This window comes from Penicillium digitatum, chromosome 5, assembly GCF_016767815.1.
Source record: "Penicillium digitatum chromosome 5, complete sequence".
NCBI lineage: Eukaryota > Fungi > Ascomycota > Eurotiomycetes > Eurotiales > Aspergillaceae > Penicillium > Penicillium digitatum.
The window spans coordinates 654,876-674,668 of NC_089388.1; the positions used below are offsets into that span (position 1 = coordinate 654,876).

General features: G+C 48.1%; 7 protein-coding genes and 1 non-coding gene across 8 annotated transcripts; 4 read left to right on the forward strand and 4 right to left on the reverse strand.

Annotated features, from left to right (window-relative positions):
- Positions 1–309: 309 nt before the first annotated feature.
- Pdw03_1450 (uncharacterized protein) lies at positions 310–1,740 on the reverse strand (the record flags this gene model as incomplete). Its single annotated transcript, XM_014679572.1, has 1 exon — positions 310–1,740. The coding sequence occupies one exon, from the start codon at positions 1,738–1,740 to the stop codon at positions 310–312; it is 1,431 nt and encodes a 476-aa protein (XP_014535058.1).
- Positions 1,741–3,690: 1,950 nt separating this feature from the next.
- Positions 3,691–5,514, reverse strand: Pdw03_1451 (putative RNA-directed DNA polymerase from transposon X-element; the record flags this gene model as incomplete). Its single annotated transcript, XM_066099906.1, has 2 exons — positions 3,691–4,249; positions 4,523–5,514. The coding sequence occupies 2 exons, from the start codon at positions 5,512–5,514 to the stop codon at positions 3,691–3,693; spliced, it is 1,551 nt and encodes a 516-aa protein (XP_065957633.1).
- Positions 5,515–6,795: 1,281 nt separating this feature from the next.
- Pdw03_1452 (Major intrinsic protein) lies at positions 6,796–7,687 on the reverse strand (the record flags this gene model as incomplete). Its single annotated transcript, XM_014679571.1, has 2 exons — positions 6,796–7,026; positions 7,079–7,687. 2 exons carry the CDS (start codon positions 7,685–7,687, stop codon positions 6,796–6,798), a joined length of 840 nt encoding a protein of 279 aa, XP_014535057.1.
- Positions 7,688–11,982: 4,295 nt separating this feature from the next.
- Pdw03_1453 (Dynein light chain (Tctex1), putative) lies at positions 11,983–12,665 on the forward strand (the record flags this gene model as incomplete). Its single annotated transcript, XM_014679570.1, has 4 exons — positions 11,983–12,009; positions 12,122–12,160; positions 12,220–12,294; positions 12,381–12,665. The coding sequence occupies 4 exons, from the start codon at positions 11,983–11,985 to the stop codon at positions 12,663–12,665; spliced, it is 426 nt and encodes a 141-aa protein (XP_014535056.1).
- Positions 12,666–13,282: 617 nt separating this feature from the next.
- Positions 13,283–14,848, reverse strand: Pdw03_1454 (WD40/YVTN repeat-like-containing domain; the record flags this gene model as incomplete). The annotated part of the gene is made up of 4 exons (XM_014679569.1): positions 13,283–13,924; positions 13,981–14,476; positions 14,572–14,593; positions 14,668–14,848. 4 exons carry the CDS (start codon positions 14,846–14,848, stop codon positions 13,283–13,285), a joined length of 1,341 nt encoding a protein of 446 aa, XP_014535055.1.
- Positions 14,849–15,522: 674 nt separating this feature from the next.
- Pdw03_1455 (uncharacterized protein) lies at positions 15,523–16,632 on the forward strand (the record flags this gene model as incomplete). Its single annotated transcript, XM_014679568.1, has 2 exons — positions 15,523–16,137; positions 16,201–16,632. The coding sequence occupies 2 exons, from the start codon at positions 15,523–15,525 to the stop codon at positions 16,630–16,632; spliced, it is 1,047 nt and encodes a 348-aa protein (XP_014535054.1).
- A 1,661-nt stretch (positions 16,633–18,293) lies between these two features.
- Positions 18,294–18,365, forward strand: Pdw03_tRNA156. Its single transcript has one exon. It is a non-coding gene; the product is annotated as a tRNA-Arg (tRNA).
- Positions 18,366–19,199: 834 nt separating this feature from the next.
- Pdw03_1456 (Major facilitator superfamily domain, general substrate transporter) lies at positions 19,200–19,761 on the forward strand (the record flags this gene model as incomplete). Its single annotated transcript, XM_014679567.1, has 3 exons — positions 19,200–19,327; positions 19,406–19,558; positions 19,623–19,761. 3 exons carry the CDS (start codon positions 19,200–19,202, stop codon positions 19,759–19,761), a joined length of 420 nt encoding a protein of 139 aa, XP_014535053.1.
- Positions 19,762–19,793: the final 32 nt, after the last annotated feature.

Genomic DNA, 19,793 nt, shown 5'->3' on the forward strand with positions numbered 1-19,793 from the left:
CCTATTGTCTATAACCTATATTACCTTTATATCCTGAATAATGATGGGTTTAGATTTTCCCAAGAAAAGTTGCAAATAAGAAATAAACTAGAACACAGCTGATGGAATGATAGGGGGAATATCCGTCTGTAGAGCAGCTAGTAAGGAGAAAGGTGGCTTGACTAGTGAGATGGGCAGACAGACATCGCAAACAACGGAAATTTAGGGGGTAGCCATGCAAAAGTTGCAAATTTTCACCATAGAGGGTGATATTTTGCGATAGAAACATGTCAACAGATAAATAAAGAACGAGCCGAAAAACGGCTGCAATCAAAGCGGAAAGTGGGCCCTAGACCGTTGTAATGAGAAACGAGCTGCGGCTTCGAAAATGATGAAATGCATCTTCCCTCGAATGTGTTCTGCTAACCGATCAATCACATCGCGTTGAACGAATACCCACTGAGTGGCCTTTCTCCCAGACAGCAATCGCATCACGTTGTCCTCAGTGATATGACTTTGGATGTTTTCTCTGCGGATGCGGACTAGCTGTGTGCTGAGGGTAGAATAGATGGGGCCCCTCACACCATCAGCTTGCCCAGGTCGCCAGAGGTGGTCGAATTTCGGGTGAGGGGTAGCCTGTCTCCTGCAGGTCCAGATGTACTCTTTCCAGTTGGGAGAATACCATAGATTCTCCATTCGGAGGCTGTTGATGAATGGTCGCGGAACCTGAATGTGAATAATGCAGGTATCGGCTGCAGGGCTTCTCCTTTCTGCAAATTTGCGGTACTCTTCAGCCGTTTCAATTTCGGGGGTCCAGTATTGCGCATTAAAATCGAAATTGAAGTCTCCGCCGGGGTATGTGCTGAGTGGTCTTAGGTTGACTGTTCCATCACTCTCAATGATATCACCCGCTGGCCGTAATTCATCATATGCCTTGCCCTTGTATAAAGAAATGTGATCGGCGAGGATATTGGCATCAGGCTGAACCATCACATATGTGTCTGGGAACTGGAAATCTTGGGGTGTCATGTTGATCGTTCCGGTCACGGGTTGCTGCTCAGATGGGTCTTGGTCTTCTCGGCTCGGCTCATGCCTGGGCCGCTTATGTTTCTTTTTATGAGCTATGCGCTTGTTTGCATGACTTTGCAGCAGTTGCTGTTGACGAAGAAGAGCGGCATAGTTGATTTCAACGGTATCTTGTGCCCAGTAAGTGAGGGTCTGGGTACCGAAGACGTGTGAGAATCTCGGGTCCGTGATTGCTTCTTGAATTTGGCGAGTAAGACCAACATCAGCGAGCGCCTCCTGATGGCTCATGTTATCGTATTGTCGTCGGCTAAGAGAGGCGAGATGTGCAGTGACATATGCCATTAGGTCATCAGGATTTTGGCTTGGACTTGGGCGGCCGCAATATCGGTCATAGATCAGTCTGGCAACATCCGGTACGAACCCAATATACTCAAGCACCTCGACACTTTCTTCTGCCATTGGGATGTCGAAGGTTCGGATGACATTGGGCTGGAAACCATGGGTGGCAACAGACGCAGAAGACGACGACGACGAGGTGGATGAGCTTGACACAGATCTTGGTGCACTGAATACAGCGGAAACTTTTCTTTTACCACTGGCGTTTGTGGATGCATTCGGCTGAGGCTCGGGAAGGAGGATTGCAGCCTCTTCAAGGCATCGTATCTGTTCTAGTGTGAAAACACCAGGACCGGATGGGAGATCTGGATGATGTTCGGGAATGGCTTGGAGGGACATGGTGGGTAAGTTTGAAGAAGATAAATCGAATATAATGAGATTCAAAGAAGTGAGACTGAAACTTGGAATGAATTAAGAAGAACAAAGTATTGAGACTGAAACTTGGAATGAATGAAGAAGAAGAAGAAGAAGAAGAATAGGATGCAAGGTTCAATGTTATCCTTTAAATATAGAAATAAAGTTGCAGAAAATTCTTGATCAGGCTTAGTAGGTTAAAAAAACACTTTGAGAAGACCAACTGGAAAAATTACTGAAAATACTGCCGGCCGACTAGTATTCTTGTTTTTTGCTACATCTACAGGGGATAAATACCCTACTATTTCATAGATTATTCATCTCTCTCTCTCCTTCTAAGTTAGTGCATAATTAATTTCGACGATGCAACTTGGGTCCTAATTTGCACGAACATCAAATCAAAACAGTGTAATCCAACAGCATCGACCTGGCAAACATAGGAAATATAACAAGATAACTAGCGGGTGTCTTGTCAGTTCTAGAGACTTTTATCCAGGTCTGCAATATGAAGCCGGAACACTGAGGGGCAGCGAATAGAATACGGCCTTTTGGTTGTCTCGTCAAGTCTGAATAGGTCAACAAACCGGCATGCCACTTCTTCGCTTCAATAGATAAGCTCTTCTGATTTTCTCGATTACTATGACTCGATTGAAGGCTTTTAAGTCCTACGACAGGAAGAAGCATGGTCGGACAAGCTAGGGCCAGGGGGCAAAATGATGCCTTTAAGTCAGAGTGGAATGGCACAGACTGAAAACTGGTACGCGAGGCTCTCGATTATCGTGGCATGACGGATAATATATAGCCACATTAGCCACAGGCCCCCTGCAAATTCTCGCGCTCCCACTGGTAAACTTGCGAGAGTCACTTATATCTTTCCATTTACGCCTCGGCCATATATAACAAACTCAGAGCTCAGGATTACGTAGGAAACGGTCCTGCAACTCTCATCGAATAGGAGATCTTGAATATCGACCAGGTTGTCGGTTTTCTTTGTAGTATCAGACAATCTGCATAATAGTTAGGCTTTTGCTCTTGCTGAGGGGCTGAGAAGAGATAGACCTAGGATACTGAAGGCTGCTGAACTTATGAGCAGACTTTATGAGACCTTGAGTAGAAATGCTTGAAACTTGGATATATTCACTCTAGGAGGGATTAGTGTTTCTTTTATATACTTTGACTCTTAGCGTTAGTACTTGCGGCTCTCGCGAGTGGGTACCAGCACTTAAGCTCCTATAATCTATATCATCTCACTAATCACATCGTGGTAGCACGAAATATCTGAGAGCTCCTAGGAAATCCTATCAGACTTTAGCTAGAATAAGGTATTTTCTGATTGCTAGTTAGAATATATTAAGCAAATGAGGGGCCGCAAATTTCGTTATAGGCGGCTAGATCATACAGTAGGCATGATCGATGGGTCTAGAATATTTTTACGGATGTCTATCGCTAGAGCTGAAGTCGCATTCCTAGGAGTAAGCGGTAGGGAGCAAGAGCGATAGTCCGTTAAAAAATCTACTAAAAAAAAATCAGAATAAAACACTGAACTGGATTTACAAACCATCCAACTGGGGTTTTCTGAGATATTCCTAGATATTGTAGAACTAAAAATGGAGGGTTGGGTATTTTCCGCAACTATAGGTAGGTAGGTAGATATAATTAACGTCCGGCAGGGAGCAAGCTTTCGCTTGCTCCCGCGACCTCCCATGGGGTATTGGGACGTGCAGTGCTATGGTTTCTATAATACAAAGATCTTTCTCCACAGATTGCAGTTCATGCATTCGTAAATGCGAGGGCTGAGTAGCCAGTTGATGACGGCTGTCTCCGACGTGTGAGCCGGCCATCATGGGGGTGAGGGTCCCGGGGGGTCCCGGGGGGTCCAGGTGTGTGGTGATTGGCGGGTGCCAAAAGACTTTGTTGAGGAAACAAATGAAGGAGTTACCTCGTGCAGACCCGCGAGTAGAAGCTTGTGAGCTCCAGTAGTTCAACAAACTGCTTGGGGTCCAGGCTGCGAAGGTAGGCGACTGCCTCTATCCTATCGGTTGGAGGTGTCGGGGGGCGTTTTGGCCAGTGTCGGAAAGACCTCTGGGTTTTGGGGCAGAGAGCGAGGTGCTCTAGTGACTTTCGGCGGCCGCATGAGCAGTCGAGTTTGGCGTCTTCGTGGTTGAACTTGCGGTGGTACCAGTCGAAGTCGCCATGCGACGAGCGGAGGGCAAGCCAGCGGTGGAGCGCTGGTCGTCGGAGTTCGAGTTCCGGCAGTGAATCAATCTCGTAGGTGTCTGACCAGCGTCGGTACCACTGGGAGAGTTTTTGAGAGACCGTGTCCCACCAGCGTAAGCGAGCCTCGTTCCGGAGTTCCCGGAAGATGGATCGGATCCCGCTAATCGTGGGTTCGGCTTCCATCCCTATAGCACTACCGCGTAGCGCGCCTTCACCGGCTAAGTTGTCAGCAGCTTCGTTCCCTTCGATCCCAGTGTGCCCAGGGGCCCATCGGAGACTGATATTGTGCTGTTCCATAGCCCGGTGGCAGGCTAAAAATGCCCATTGCGAGGAGTTAGACGCATTCCCCCCAATACACCAGATAACGGATGTGCTATCAATACAGAGCCAGATTTTCGACCTAGGCGGAGCTACCGCGATTGCCCGTTCGAGCCCTCGCCAGGCTCCGATTGCTTCGGCGTCGAAAACATGAGAGCGTGAGTTGATAGCGCCAGCGCCAGTGTCGATTTGGGTGCCGTTTACCAGAAGTACGAAGCCATAGCCTACGTACTTGATGCCCTCCTGCCACTGCTCGGAGCCATCTGAGAAGACACAGATATCTGTGGGTGGGAGTGATTCCTGCCAGACTTGGAAAGCTTTAGACGCGGTCGCCTTATCTATACCCCCTGTAGGATCTATTCTGCAGCCCGGTGAGTAGTGCAGGGGGGAGAGGGTCGGTCTTGGGACTTCCGGGAGGATGCTCCCAAGTCTCTGGATAATTGTCTTTGCCGGTTGGCGGGTGCCGGTGCCGCGGCCTCGGGTGATCATCGGGGGTCGAATGCGACGGACAAGGGTGTGACCTTTGTGGATGGTGTTAAGCCTTAGAGCGAACCGTAGTTTCGCCTCTTCAAGTGTGGCGTATCCAGACGGGATTCCCGCGTCCCTAAAGAGCGAGGGAGTTGGTGTGGTGCGCCATACAGGGAGGACGCCGCGGATGGCGAGTGCCAGGGTCGACTCGATGACATTGATGTGCCAGCCAACACGGGCGCTGACGGTGCCCTTGCTAGCCTGTTTTGCGGGCCTATTCCGGCCGCCATACCAGGCCTCAGTTCCAAACGTTAGGGAGGGTATAACACAGGTGATGACTGCTTTGCGAAGTGAGCTCGCGGCCGGGCCGCAGGTCGTGCGGGCCAGATTGCGGATATGTTGTGCGACAGCGCGTGCCTTGCCCGCCCGGGCGAGAATGTGGCTTCTCCATGTGAGCTTTCGATCGAAAAAGACTCCCAGCCAGCGGAGAGTGGGTGCGTATCCTGGTTTCTTGGCCTGAACGGGGTCGATGGTGAGCCGGTCGTTGACTACAATTGAAGGGGACTCATCCCCTCGATGTCTAGTGATATGGATCATCTCTAGTTTCTCGGGGGCGAAGGCCACTTTATTATATTCTCCCCAGGCAAGAATGCTCTGAACGTCCTTAGCGAGGAGTCTGACATTCTGGGTGAGATCGTGGGAGGCTCGGTATAGAGCTAGGTCGTCGGCATACCCGAAACGGAGCGTTTGGTCCATATTGAGGAGTTCGGCTAGGTAGAGCATATATAGTACTGGTTATAATGGGGAGCCTTGGGGGGTTCCGCAGACCACGTCGTACTCAGGGGTGGTTGAGCCTTCTAGCCGGACGCGGGCTTTGCGTCCGGTGAGAAAGCTGTCCACAAGAAGTAGCAGTTCTCGTGGCCAGCCCTGCTCGCCCATGCGCTTGAGAAGTCGTCTCCGGAGGAGGGCATCGAATGCACCCTGGACGTCCATCGTGACTAGGGTGACTTGCTTGTTCTGTGAGAGTGCCATTTCGGCATCGTGGGTGAAGGAGGCGACTAGGTCTGTGGCGGAAAGTTTGGGTAGAGCCCCCGCATGCTAATGACAATTTGACGGTATACGGAGGACGGAAAAATCCCTGGCACCTAGATTTAGTAAGAAGAGTCCCAGCGTTCGAGCTACGAAGTAACCAATACATAGAGCTCTACTCTCTTAAATTGTAGTCAGCCGGAGATGAACATAAGAGGGCTACGCGTAATTGTAATAAATATTTTATACGACCTTAGTCATGGTACTTTTCTGATGCTCTCGCTGATAACTTGGAGTTTTGATGCTTCATGTTTGGAAATGTCGCAGTGCTTCATTGCCTTCTTGGGTTATTCTGTATTCTTTTCTAGATTTGTAAATCTAGCGTCATAGGGTTTTCATACAATTGTCAGCAAGTAGGGCTAAGTTCGACATTTTGGACACTAGTGACAGCTCACACTTCGATGCATCCTCGGGTGGCTGTGTACAGATGCCAAGATGCCGAGCGTTTCAGGGGAAAGAGTAATATCCAATGACATTCTGCCGTTGTTCAGCCGAAGGGGTCAATGCAGAGGTCGCGCGACTTGGGTGATTATCACCCTGTCTATAGCGCACTCACCCTTGTCACCCCCGGTCGCGCGACCGTAAAGCGGCGCTCACCCATTTCTCACCCAGGCAGCACCCACCGGACTACTGACTACACATAAGCCACACGCCGGTGAACTAGTAGTTGGGTGGGTGACCACCAGCGAATTCTCACTGTTGTATGTTTTTTGCAGGTTCCTCGTGTTTTTGCCACAAGACAAAATCCTTTCGCATCAAATTAGCTTTGGTCTATTTAAACAAAGTCTCGAGCAATTAAGGCCAAGGCACAGACAAGCATATCGATCTTTCCATTGTCTCGTCATATTCTCATACTCTCACGTATCATCACAATCTGTACCTAATCATGAAAATCCTCGTCAGCCCTACGCTAGCAATATCTGCCATTGAGTCCTCAAAGCCCAGCTATCACTGCAGTCGAAGGGACCCGTGATCTTGAACGTTGTCCAGCGCATCGGCAATGCGAGACCCCTCTCCTTCGAACAAGAATCCGTCGTAAGTCGCCGCCCCTAAAATGCAGCCAACGATAGGGGCGAAAAAGGGAACAACGAAATAATAGTTAGCCGCCGTAAACACTTCTCGGCCATAGATAATAGCAGAGAACAGCCTCGGGCCAAAGTCTCTAGCTGGGTTTATGGCCTAATTTCCATCTTAGTAAGACTTTCCTAATCGGATCAGTTGGTGAACATACGTAGCCAGTTTGCCATCCCAATGCAGCTCCGATCATAAGCAGCAGCAAAAAGGACGCGAGCTGTGGAGTAGGGAATCGGTGAGCATTTCCCGGATCGGAAATGCTGAGACAGCCAAACATCAACACAGCCGAGCCTAGCATCTCAGAAAATACAGCCTCCCAGTTCGACTCAAAGAAGGCCCCTGGGTAAGTCGAGAAGATGCCCGCTGAATGGTGACCGACCGGGCTGAGGATTGATCCACCGGGAATGGTGTATTCAGGATCCCAAGCTTTGATTGCCGACCGATAATTGGTATATACGATCGCAGCGCCGACAAACCCGCCTAAAAACTGCGCAGCCAGCTTGCCTGGGATTTGCTTCCATTGTCCCTCAGACGGACGCACAAGAGCAAGGCAAAGAGTCACCGCTGGGTTGATGGTCGGACTAGGATCAGACAAATAGCCCGAGAGAGCAACGGCAGCTGCCCAGGCAAGGTTGATAGACAGCCAGGTGCCGTAGTTGTAGTCGGACAGCAGGCATTGGGCGACAACTCCATCCCCGATAACGATCAGTAGTGCAGTCCCAAGAAATTCAGCCGCATAAGGCTTCAGAACCCGCCGAGAGATCATTTTAATGAAGGTGATATAGCAATCTCACTTGCTTACCTGGGTACAAGGTAGGATGTCAGCCCTGGAAACTCCTGATTTCAACCAAGGTTGATGTGGGTGTTTACATAAGAAGAGCAGTGATGTCATACTGCTGAGATCGTCCTCGGGGATGCCTAATCCGGGATGCCGTCTCTCCCGACATCACCACACACATTTAGATCTGGGTAAAACGTTTTAGTATCTGATTGCGCTATATCTACAGGGCTTCTTTCATTGCAACACAAGTAGCCAGCTAGGTCGAGTTTCAATTCAACCCCGCGATCGGAGTATATTCGAGATTTCCCAAGGAGAGACGAGATTGTTGCGTTTAGTGCGATTGGGAAGGGGGGAGGGGTAATTAAGATCGCCTAAGAAGCGGATATGGATTTATCGACAACAAGCGAGGTGAGATCGACGAAGTTGGCGAGCCTAAGAAACACTCGGAACTACGCAAAAAAAATTCTGGAGGAGCATCGACGGAAGGCAACTTGTGGCCAGGTTAAACGAAATCACCTATACACCAGTGCATAGGCACCTAGGCCAGATTGGAAGTATTCAAATGAGCTCGGAAACTCCAAGGTACTGTCGGTAAAGTTTAATTTAGAAAGCAACCATGATAGAAGGGACGGATAGGTTGTCCCCAAGGTATTCGAATAGGCATTCTATTGTTCTTTTTGTCCAACCTTCGCTTTAACGAGAGCATTGAGATTAGCATAAGCACATAGTATCCTGGTATGTGACTTGTCGCAAGTGAAATATACTATAAATGGCTACGTTCGGGCAAGTAGACAATTTCAATTGGACATATGAAAATGCAATCAATGCTAGCATCCCTATATTATAAAGGACATAGACTGTACGTACTGAACTACATACCAAGGCAAATAGCGGGCTATCTGCCCTCCATTCCATTCACTGTCAAATTGCATTTTCAGTCGTTGAAAGCATTTGCCGTCGTGAAAAGCAATGATCCTCGTAATTCGCTTCCTACCTTGGCCCCACGCACATAGAACAAAAGCTGTCACAGTCCTACCCATTGTAGTACCTGAAAAGGAATCAAATCCGGGAGAACGAGTCTCCCGGATTTGCAGTTTGCTGGAAGGGCATGGAAGCCCTTCAGATTTGTGTACTTCACCACGAACACACTCCGTGGTATCAGTCTCAAAAATGTTAGTCACAAATGCGTATTTCAGACTTTGAAGAGGAAAATCCATCTCATTGACAGCCGTGGTAAATTAGGAATGTGCGGAGCAGCTCTTCGCCTTGATCGACAGATCCAGTCAAGAAAAACCCTTGTCCAGTGCGTCCCTCCCAGCCCACTGGTGGACCTTTTAGACTTTGAAATTCGATCTTGAAGAGTTCAGTCGGTAGATTAGGAAGTTAAATCTAGGTCTCCCACTTTAAATCCAATAATGTAGCTTCGTGGGTGACGGAATATTCCGGTGGCCGAGAGTGACATGTCACGGCGAATTTGGATATGAGAAATGGACACCTCGGTTTGTGGTAGTGTGTTAAGTCCATCGGCGTAAGCTTGGCCCTCTTTCTTCCCATGGGGAGCATCTAGGAATAGTGAGTTAGGGGTTGGAGAGCTGATTTAGTACCATTGTTTGGATCAAGTCTAAGTAGAGAACGACTTGAACGCTGATGCGAAAAATGAGCCCTAGCGGCAAAAGGAGGCCATTAGGGAAGGACGAAAGAAAAAGATAGCCAACGAGTAAAGGGTGAAGGAATTGAAAATCAAACACAGCATTTGGCATCGATTGGAGCTAGCTATTGGTCATCATTCTAGTTTGTGCGATTCTCGGCACGCTCAAGTGGATAGCGGGACTATCTATGGAGTAGGCAGTGTAAACCTAGGGCTATGTTATATGCAATGTAATCATCCTCAATTGAGAATTCTTTGATACAACGTCGCCTATAAGATGATGCTTCGCCGGTAGGGCTAGTATACAAGCAACAGAAGCCCGGTATTGTCTTTGTTTCTTTCTCAGTCTTCGTCCTGTTTTTGATAGTTCAACAAATTGAAGCTTCAATATCACTTTATTGACAATTGCTTTACCTACAAATTTCGTTAGTTTTGAAATATCCTTGCATAATTCAAGACATACCTATCTTCTCTCTTTATGTGTTGGAGGTAGAACTTGCCCTCCAAGGTTCGGCTGGAACCTTGGAACAGCTTCGGGATGACATCATTAGCTGGGAGTGACCCGCCGTGGACGAGCCATGTGGCAGAGTTGTTCTTCTTTGAGCCCTTGAGCCATTATGTCTCCAACATAGCTGAGATCGGACTCATTCAATGAAAATAGACAAGGACGCTGGTGAGGAATTGGCCCTCGCCGAAAGAGTAAAGTTCCTCAAATGTCGGCGATCAGATGTGGCCGCGTGTAACATTGGCGGAATTGGATGCCGCAACTAGAGACGAGCTCGTGCAGCAATCATTCCCTATTGTCGAAGGTGATAAATCCCCTTACACGAGGCTAGACAGTCTAACCGAAGCAAACTCTTTCGATCGAGGAATTGATGTTCAATTCACATTATCTATCTGACATTCATAGCCCGGTAAGGTTCATATCGGGATAGCTAAGCTAACAGGAATGCTCTCGAGTTCCTAATATACCAGTCGGGCCATTCCAAACTTCTAGTTGCAGAAGAGCTCCCCAAAAGACACCTGACCCGAAAGCTCCTCTCAGGCGAAGGATCGACACTGTCGGTGATTTTGTTCTTAGTGAACGAATAGCCGTCCACTTCAAGTGTGTTTTAGATTATGTCATGGCAGCAGAACTGCGTGGGTCAGCACATTGTGCCGGTGTTGGAAGGTTTCAAGTTGCGTGGAAATTCAACACAGTCATAGATGAATCAAGGCCCGACCGTGTTTACCATGTATTGGAAAGACGCATATGGGAAGCCCCAGGGCTTGAGATCTGTGATCCTTATTTTCCAATTCTTTCAAATGATGCAAAAGACACGCTCGGGTAGGAATTCCATATGCAGGGTATGGTTAGAGCTCTTCGTAGATACTCAATTGAACTGGCAACCAAAAATTTTCCCCGCATAAGAGATGCACAATCTGTTCAAGGTCGTTGGTGGTAAACCTTAACTTGTGAAGAGCATCTTGATCATATAAGATACACCATCCGATAGGTGAGGAAATTCGGTGGCCACGAAAAAATGTGGAAATTCCCGCTCTATGAAGCACATGACAATAATAGAAGCTCATATTACAATTGGACGAGGTACAAACCCCTTGGGTGGGTCAATAAAAGGGTTGATATTGGCTTATATGATCTTAGGGGGGGGAACTGCCTTTCATTTGAGTGTGTGGAACTTGGACAACTCGTCGCAACGCGACAAAGGCCGAGGAATTTGACTTTCACGAAACTTTACGTCCAAAAGATCTTGCTTGTTAAACTTGATGGATAGTTTCATGAACATCTAGTGTTTGAAGCTTTGCTTTTTGTCTTTGGCTCCTTTGACGATGGACTCAAGAGAAAACATCCTACGGTTGCAATCTTGTCTTCTACCTCTGCACTACAAGCAAACATTTTAATGTTGGGATACCCGCCAGGTGTTACTACGATGACTCTAAATCAGCAGCAAATTTGACAACTAGGTTTCTATGAACCTGGAGGGGAAGGAAGAATTGACTCTAGTAATAACTAAGAGACAAGATGGGCTGTGAATCTTCTTCAGAAAGCGATAGGAGACCATTTAGGCCACCCCATTACTGCCATATCTTAGCTACTACCTCAGGCCTAGCCCATGTTCAAATCCTTCCAGACGTCTCTCCCTTCTGTCTTGTCTAAAGTGTCCAGTAGAAACGCAGTCTCACATGGTTAGCCTAGGTTTTCAGTCTACATTTTGCTTTCTGCACTTTTGCCTGTCACACCGCTACGGCAGAATCAAGCTCGCGCCAAACCCCTTTAAGCCAAGCGTCCCAATGATTGCCAAACATCCAAACAATCCACGTAGATTGCAGGGGGAGTCCGACAAGCATCCCACAATCCTAATCCTATCTGCTATCCAAATCCAACAAAAGGTATGTGAATAAAATTCTCTTATTTAGAAAAGGTTCTCCGCGCCCAAACTCGCCATCAATTGTGCCCCTTCTCCCCGCATTGCTCCGGGGTTGCGCATACCCCGTGGTAAATGGGACATGATGTCAGCCCAATGGACTCTACACGCGTTAAACTTTGATTGAATTTGCTTGTATACTAATAAATGCTCTATATAGCACTTTTGACCCCCCCGCTAAACCCACCAAATTCAGATTACACACAATGTCTGCCGAAGGCGCTTCTTCATCGGTACGTTGACCGCAAGTAACATTCCGGCTGCGCTACATCGATGCGCAATGATGCCATGAAAATACTCCGTACGAGTCGTGCATTGTCAAAATCGGTCCTAACAGCTATCCAGCCCATCCTCATCGAGGATCTCAAGAAGATCACTACGGAGGTACGCCCGCTTCCAAGGATACCCCGTGGAATTAACCCCGCGCTAACATCTCACCTCAGGCCTGCGAGAATGCCCTCCAGACCAGCCAGAACTATGAGCACGACAATGTCGGGGACTGGAACTCCCAGATTATTGTAAGCATCACCGCCCAATCAACCACCACCACCCGATTGCTAGGGGCAACGCCGATACTAATAACCACCCTCCCCCCGGGGTACAGAACACTATCCTCAAGGCCCTGATCACCGCCACCGCACCCACTGAAGCCTCCAAGCCCCCTCCCTATCGCTTTACCGTGAACAGCACAATCGTGCAGCAGGGCGTGATTGACCCCTCCGTCGCCGCGGATGGCGCACTCAGCAATGCCGGCAAGCGTGGTATGCATTCCGCCTCTGGGGCGTTCTGGGATGTCAACCGCGACGGTATGTGGACTTTCAAGTACACTGGTGCTGAGGAGCGGGGGATGGATGTTGTTGTTTGTGTGACGTGGTTTTCCGTCGTATAAGGACGGGGCTAGCTGTTGGCTGGCTTGTTCTATGATGAACATATCCATGGATGGCATAAGATTCCATCAGCGGTAGTGGTGGCTTTGTCTGTGAGGTACCCCTCGGACTGCTTGTCGCGTTTGTCTCACAGGCTTCACATTTCTTTTTTCATGTACTTGAACATTTGTTTTAGTTCCCTGGGTATGTTCAGATCTGTTCTTTTTCGTGTGATTTGAGTTGAATTTGGTCTGAGCGTGGTGTTTTGTTTTCTTTTACTTTATGGAGACTTGCCTGCGTTAGACAAGCTACCCTGGCAGGAGTATGTAGTGCAGAGAAAGAAAACTTGGAATAAACATGTGATATTGTTAGTGGTACCTCGGCACTATGCAGTTTCCTCTGTAGGATGGAAATGGAACGAGCTAGAAATTTGTAGAATAATCCGACGAAAAAGGTCTTCATTGACCAACCCAAAACACGCCACAAAAATGGAGAAAACGTCGAAAACACCGAAAACACCCTTGAATCGCGCCATGCCATGTGTAGATTACCTAGAATACGATCAACGCCAATAGAGACCCATTAACTCATGAAAGTACAACGCCGGCTAGCCGAGGCGCCTCAATATTGCATTCTGCCCTTAGCGAGGCTCTGAATAGTCGTTCAAAGCAACACAAACGGCACCTCTATGATGGCCGCTGTACTGGCGGATGATATTTCCAGTGCCGAGTTCCCATAGGCGAGCATAGTGATCGCTCGAAACAGTGACAAGGTATGCACTGTCTGCAGAGAAGGCGCAGTCCCAGACCCAGCGCTGGTGATTGGCCAGGGTGGTTTCCAGGAACAGTGTGTGGTTGACTGGATCCATAGGAGGCCCGTCGGGGGATGAGGTGAATGTCTGTTGTGGTGTCTCTTGGCGAGGAGGGTTGTCAGTAATACGGAGGAGATCACGGTCTTGAATGGGTGCGTCAAAAATGCGGAGCAGATCCCGAGACTGGGCGGGAACCTCGACAGAGGCTACCGGAGCTTCGGCCGGTGTTTCAACCGGAGGGTTCAATGCCTCTTTCTCCTTCCATTGCTTCAATGCCAATTTGGCAGGGGGAAATTCGGTGTCGAGATTCCAAACCTTGGCAGTATGATCCGCAGAGCAGGTTGCAAGGTGTTTGACGTCAGGAGAAAGTAGGACACGAGTGAGGTAGTCCTTGTGAGCTTGGAAGGTACAGACTGGGATGATGCGGGTAGTTTCATCGGTTTGGACCATGCGCCACAAGTAGACATTGCCCTGTCAAAACTTTAGTAAAGGACCATACAATGCTCCTTGTTTGTAAGATCACGCACCTTCTTATTTCCAGCGCAAAGCAACGATCCATCACTGGCAACGCTTACACTGAGAACCGCAGTGTCCTCCTCCGGAATCAATTGATGAGTACAAACGCTCTCACCCAAGTCCCAGACGCGGACCATGCCGGCGTGGTCACCACTGATGAGCTCTCCCTGGTTGGGATGGATTACCACATCATTGACTGCAGCCCGGTGGACGTAGTTCCGCTGCAGACTACCAGTACGAGTATCCCAGACCTTAACAGTTCCGTCCTCAGAGCTGGTGACCATCCATTTCCCTTCGCAGTGGAATGCCACACCGGTGATGTTGTTCGTGTGACCTTCAAAGGTAATCACGGGATTGGGATTGGTTGACTTTATGTCAAAGAGCTTGACATTGTTATGGCCCGCGGCAGCCAGAAACCTCTTGTCCGGAGTGATGCAAAGACGATTGACTTGCGAGTCTGGATGCTGAATTGTACGTGAACAGATACCCGAGAGCGCTTCCCAGAAGCTAGCAGATAAATAGTAAGCAAGAGTCTTCATGCAAATTGTCGCTCTGCGAGTGCTGGATAAACGCTGCATGTGGCTAGTTGAGCCTCAACTTACCGAATGGTATGGTCGTACCCCGCTAAAATATGCAACCAAGGTAATTAGCTCAATGCCTGGAAAAATGCGGGGAGCTCCTTGCGGTGTTCCACGTACCGGTGCATAGAATGACGCTCATATTCGCCAGGGCTGAGGCCAGTGGAGTGTAGTGGGAGAAATAACCGATATTTGAGATTTCCTCGTTTTGGGTACCACTAGAGTCCCTTGAGGCGTTGGAGGAGCTGTCAAGGCGAGACGGCCCAGCCCGAACGTCGGATGGAGTCCCATTTTCTGCCATGACCAGCACGTGATTCTTGGTCCACGTGAGCAGAGCGGTGTCGATGTGTGACGATAAGTCGACAAGATGAGGGCGGTGGGAAGATAAGACAGTAGCACCTAAAGGGGAGGCGGTCAAGATGGGAAGCAGAACAATAGTTAGGAGTTGTTTTCTGTCTAACGAGATCCATTCACGACTTCCTAGAGAAGGTGATAGGTCTCATATGTTGGTTTCTTTTTGGTTTCACATATTTTGGAAAGACTTTCCTGATGAATTCCTCGTGCTGTCAAACTTGGTTAATCTCGAGTCTCTGACTAGATGAGGCGGTACATTTAGTGGTGGGTCCGAAGGCGAGGGACTGATATGTGATTGGCCAGCAGAAAGTTTAACCTCTGGCAAAATAATTGGTTGGACGGCAGAAAAAAAACATGTCATTGCAGTTGAACTGCATCGTGAGTTTGTCGTCTCTATTGACCCGTATTGATATCTATTGATCAGTTTAGGACAATAGCTATGTCATTTCCTTTGTTATTTTTTGCTCTTTTGTCCCAGTGTATGAGCCCTAACTCCTTCCTTGACGGTTATTGCCGTCACCACTCGACACTCCTTCCATCTCTTCTTCCCTTCCGCAACATCTTCTTCTCTCCTCAACCATTTTAAATAATTTCCAACACTAATACCCCTTCTCGATCATCATGGATCGAATCAACTGCAACCAACCTTCTTCTGGGCTTGATCAGCTAAATTTCGACTCCCAGGCCTTTTTCAATGGCCTTGCCAACCTCGATGCGGAGGGAACTTTCAATGCTTCCAATGACTTCAACAGCTATGAAATACCCGAGCTCTTGGGTAGCTTTGATGAGTGCTATGCCGGTGTTATTCTCGATGGGCTCAACCAGTCCGATTTTGGCCAGCCCAGCTCAACTACACCTGTCAACCACTCTGCCCAGGCAGTATCCAACAATCTCCCTATCCATGCACCATACAGGCGAACGACCTACGACCCTTCGATTGGGATCGCATATACCCCGGAGGACACTGACGCTGACAAGGTTCGCAAGTGGGAGAATCTCATCGCCCAGGCCAATTTCGCCAATGCTATCGTGCCACCCTCTGCTTCTCGGCCCGTTGAGGAAGAGACAGTTGGACAACCCGCCCAGGATATGGAATCGCCCAACTCTTTATTTGAGTCTCCTCGCTCCTCATCTGTCGATGCCCTTGGGACTCCTAGCACCACTCCGTCGACTCCCTCCCCTCCTCAACATACTGCAGCTACAGTGGCACCGTCGAACGCCCCAACGAATGTAATTGTGAGTGCCAACTAGAAATTGACTCAATCTATATCAGGAAGATTTACTGACCGTGTTTAACAGGCCAGTGCCATTCCTCACACCGTGCGGCTTCCGCGAGCGTTGACAAGCCACAAGGGCTATGCCCAGCACGTTTCACCATTTGCCCCCGTGGCAACAATTTCCCCTCCTGTTCCAGCCACCCCATCCTCTCGCGAGCTTGAAAATGCAAGGTCTCGTATCCAGAGCTTGGCTAAGGAACGAAACTACTATCAACGTTGTTTACGAAAGGCAACTGCTATCGATCCTAAGACAGGCAAGACAAGCCTCCAGCTTCTCCATGCGGAGAATATGGCCCTTCGCCGGGCCAACGCGAAACAGCTGAAGGAGAACGAGAATCTAAAGCAAGAGATTGAAGGTGCTCGGATGTCGTACGCCTCCCTGGTGGAAAACTACAATAGTAACATCAAGCAGTTGCACCGGGCACAGTTTGAGCTTCGACACCTAGGGAAATAGTGAACCACTGAACATCTGTATGACAGAAATCAAAAGAGAGATATGGAAATCTATGATCCAATGCGACGTAAATCGAGTGTAGTGAAATTTGCGGCAGATCAGCACTGTTGAACTTGAATTCTGGGGTTCTTATATCCGATCCATTGCACCTCCAGAGATTACTCCCTGGCTTCGGGTATTTCTTCCTCCGTATGATGTTGAGACTCTGGCTAGATGGTGCCATGTTTTTTCCTGCTTTATCATCTTCAAGATTGCAAAGCACGTTTCCTGAGGCGTCGGCTTAGAGAGGACGTTTTACACCTAGACATGGACTTGTCTATATCATAGCGTCTTTGGACTATTTATTAATCAGGAAGTGGAGCGTGTCGTCGAGTGATTTCTGCTCTTTTAATGTTGTAGTTGTCTCATAACTCATTCTAATCCTACATCCCCTTTTCGCTGCTCTCTCTTTTCAGGGTTGTATAACTTCTGCAACTACGGTAACTTCCTATAAGATAATCTTGGATCTGCCTACAAGTCCCAATGGTAGGGATACTTGTTTGTTCTTATCATAGGACCATGACAACGAAGTGTGTTCAAGAGGAAGGTGCGGGAACTGTCTAATTTAGGAAGGTACGCGGGGTATAAAATGGTCCTCACCCCCATTCCTCCTCTTCTCTTCTTCCTCTCCCCAACCCTCTCGACCACCATCTCACCGTACCCCCCCATGAGACAGTGTAGGCTGAGGATCCTAAATCAGTTGGTGCGTGCACATCTATGGAGAGGCATCAGCTTTATTCAGTTGCTGAAAGTCTAACCATTTGCTCTGTCTGCACCCAGATCGAACTCCAGTTCTTGTGTGAGCCCTTTGATAAAGTCATGGCTTAGCATTTGGGCTCCATAGCTATTGGCGGACCCGCGGAACACATTCCTAATTTTTCATCCAACCACATGGTCATTGAATGCAATTCTAGCTAGAAGAAGACAGAGAACCTCTAGGTGGATGATGCTCTCTTGACCACATTCCATTTATCCTCTTTTCTCTCTTCACAATCCTATCCTACCCCACCCTCCTACCTCTCTATCGCCCGCTCTTTCTGCTCCTCTTTCTTTTCTTTTACTCTCACGATCTTTGATTAATGATCATCCGTTTATGCTTCCAAACCACATCAAGGTAATGCCTCCCAATTCTGCTGTTCAAATGAGCGCAAGTCCTACTTTAATGGTTTCAGAACGTCGTGTTATGATGTCGAGCAAGCGAATGTGCCATTGCGAGCTCTGTTGTCTTTAGGAAACCAAATTGCCTACATCTAGCACCTCTCTCCCTATGCGCCTGTTACAATAGTTTCTTCTCCCTATTCCTCAGTATCAACTTCTTAGGAATCCCTAAGCGCCCACTCCCGTGTTCAGAGTTGGGCAAAGGCGCCCCAAACTACTACCAGTGCAGTTTGAGGAAGGATACCAGAATTGACCCTAGGGCAGGGCAAAGCTGACCCTAGATTATTAAAGCAGAGGATGGCAGCTGAAAGAATTGTTAACCCATAGTCAGATCAAGGCGTTACATAAAGTCACCATGTTCTTCAATGAACAAAAGTCCGGATGAGGAAAAAGATGGGCCATGCCCTAAAAAACTAGTATTTTCGGTCATAAGACACACTTGTTGATTCCATCAATATAAGAGCGGCCGGCTGGCCCAATGGCAAGGCGCTTGACTACGAATCAAGAGATTGCAGGTTCGATCCCTGCGTCGGTCAATTCTTTTTGCCCTCCTGGCTTTCTGCGACACATGCTATGCATCATACCAAGTATGGATAGCATCTGGCTTTTGAGGTAGTAGTCTTTAGCTCTGACCAATTCCACCATTTGAAAACACTGTCTGAAGAGAGTTATTTTTTTTAGTGCCTTGAAAATAACTAGTAGAGTTCAACCGGAGTTTCACTGTACTATTTCGTATAACACCGTTGGTACAAGCATTGGACAATGTCAAACCGAATCTCATCCGGCACAGAATGCTTGTGCGGTCAAAAAACAAAACCCAAGTGCATAGGCTTCAATCGGCATGATAAGCATCCGACTTGAACCGAGCAAACAAAACACCCTCAATGACGACACCAGGGTGCAGAATTTGAAGACACCAGTGGAACTTCGGACACACAAAACAAGGCAGAGGCTGGCTAGACCTTGTTCGTTTTAGAAAGGACATTAAACTAGGACCAGGAACCAGAAGCCATATGTCAGTGGCGTCAAGAAGAAAAAAGAAAGGTCCAAAAAAGCACATTAAGTGGGTATTGAGTCTAAGTGGATGCAAGTGGGCACCAACCAATACTCTCTCCATTCTGACCGGGTACCCGACGTTGATGTCGGATTTTGGCTTTCGGTATGCCGATTGCTCGGTTCGGATCTTGATAGCTTCCACCAGGGCAAGGGGTACCAAGGTTCAATGTTGTATAATAATTATGTAAGGACTTCCATCGCCGATCTGTTCCAACTGTGGTTCGTTATATTTGTGCTATTTCACCCATTTTTCTCTAGACAGGTTCGATTTTTTAACCCGTTGAGCGCAGGGAAGCTGTAGTAGGTTTCTCATCATGGCGGATCAAGATGAGATCCGTGGTAATTCGGTCTATCAGGTTGAACAGCCTGTCATCGAAACGCCCTCACCGGCTGAGAAGCCCGTTGCTGCAAAAGAATGGAAGAAGTCAGGTTTGATTGCCAAGTTTGTGTTCCCAAGCTCCATACTCTGGATTTCTCTCATGCAATGGAGAACTAAGCAAGACTACTAACACATTCACAGAATCCGGAGAATGCTGATCCAAGATGCTAGGGAAGAAATGCCCGCGTACAAAGATATCGAAATTCACACCTGGGATGGGCCCGATGACCCTGAGAATCCCTTCAATTGGAGCCTCAAATATAAATGGCTGCTAATGATCACCGTATGCTTCATGTGAGAGATAACATCCCATAACGCTATACACAACCTCAAAACCATCCAACTAACAACACCTCAGATCCATCCTGACCGGTCTGCCTGCAGGAACATACGGCTCTGGCAACGACTGGATGGAGAAAGAATTCAACGTCCAGAACTCTCCCTTCCCAAACCTATACTGGGCCACCACTTCCTGGAACATGGGTGCTGCCTTCTGACCACTTATCTTCGTCCCTCTGACCGAAGCCTC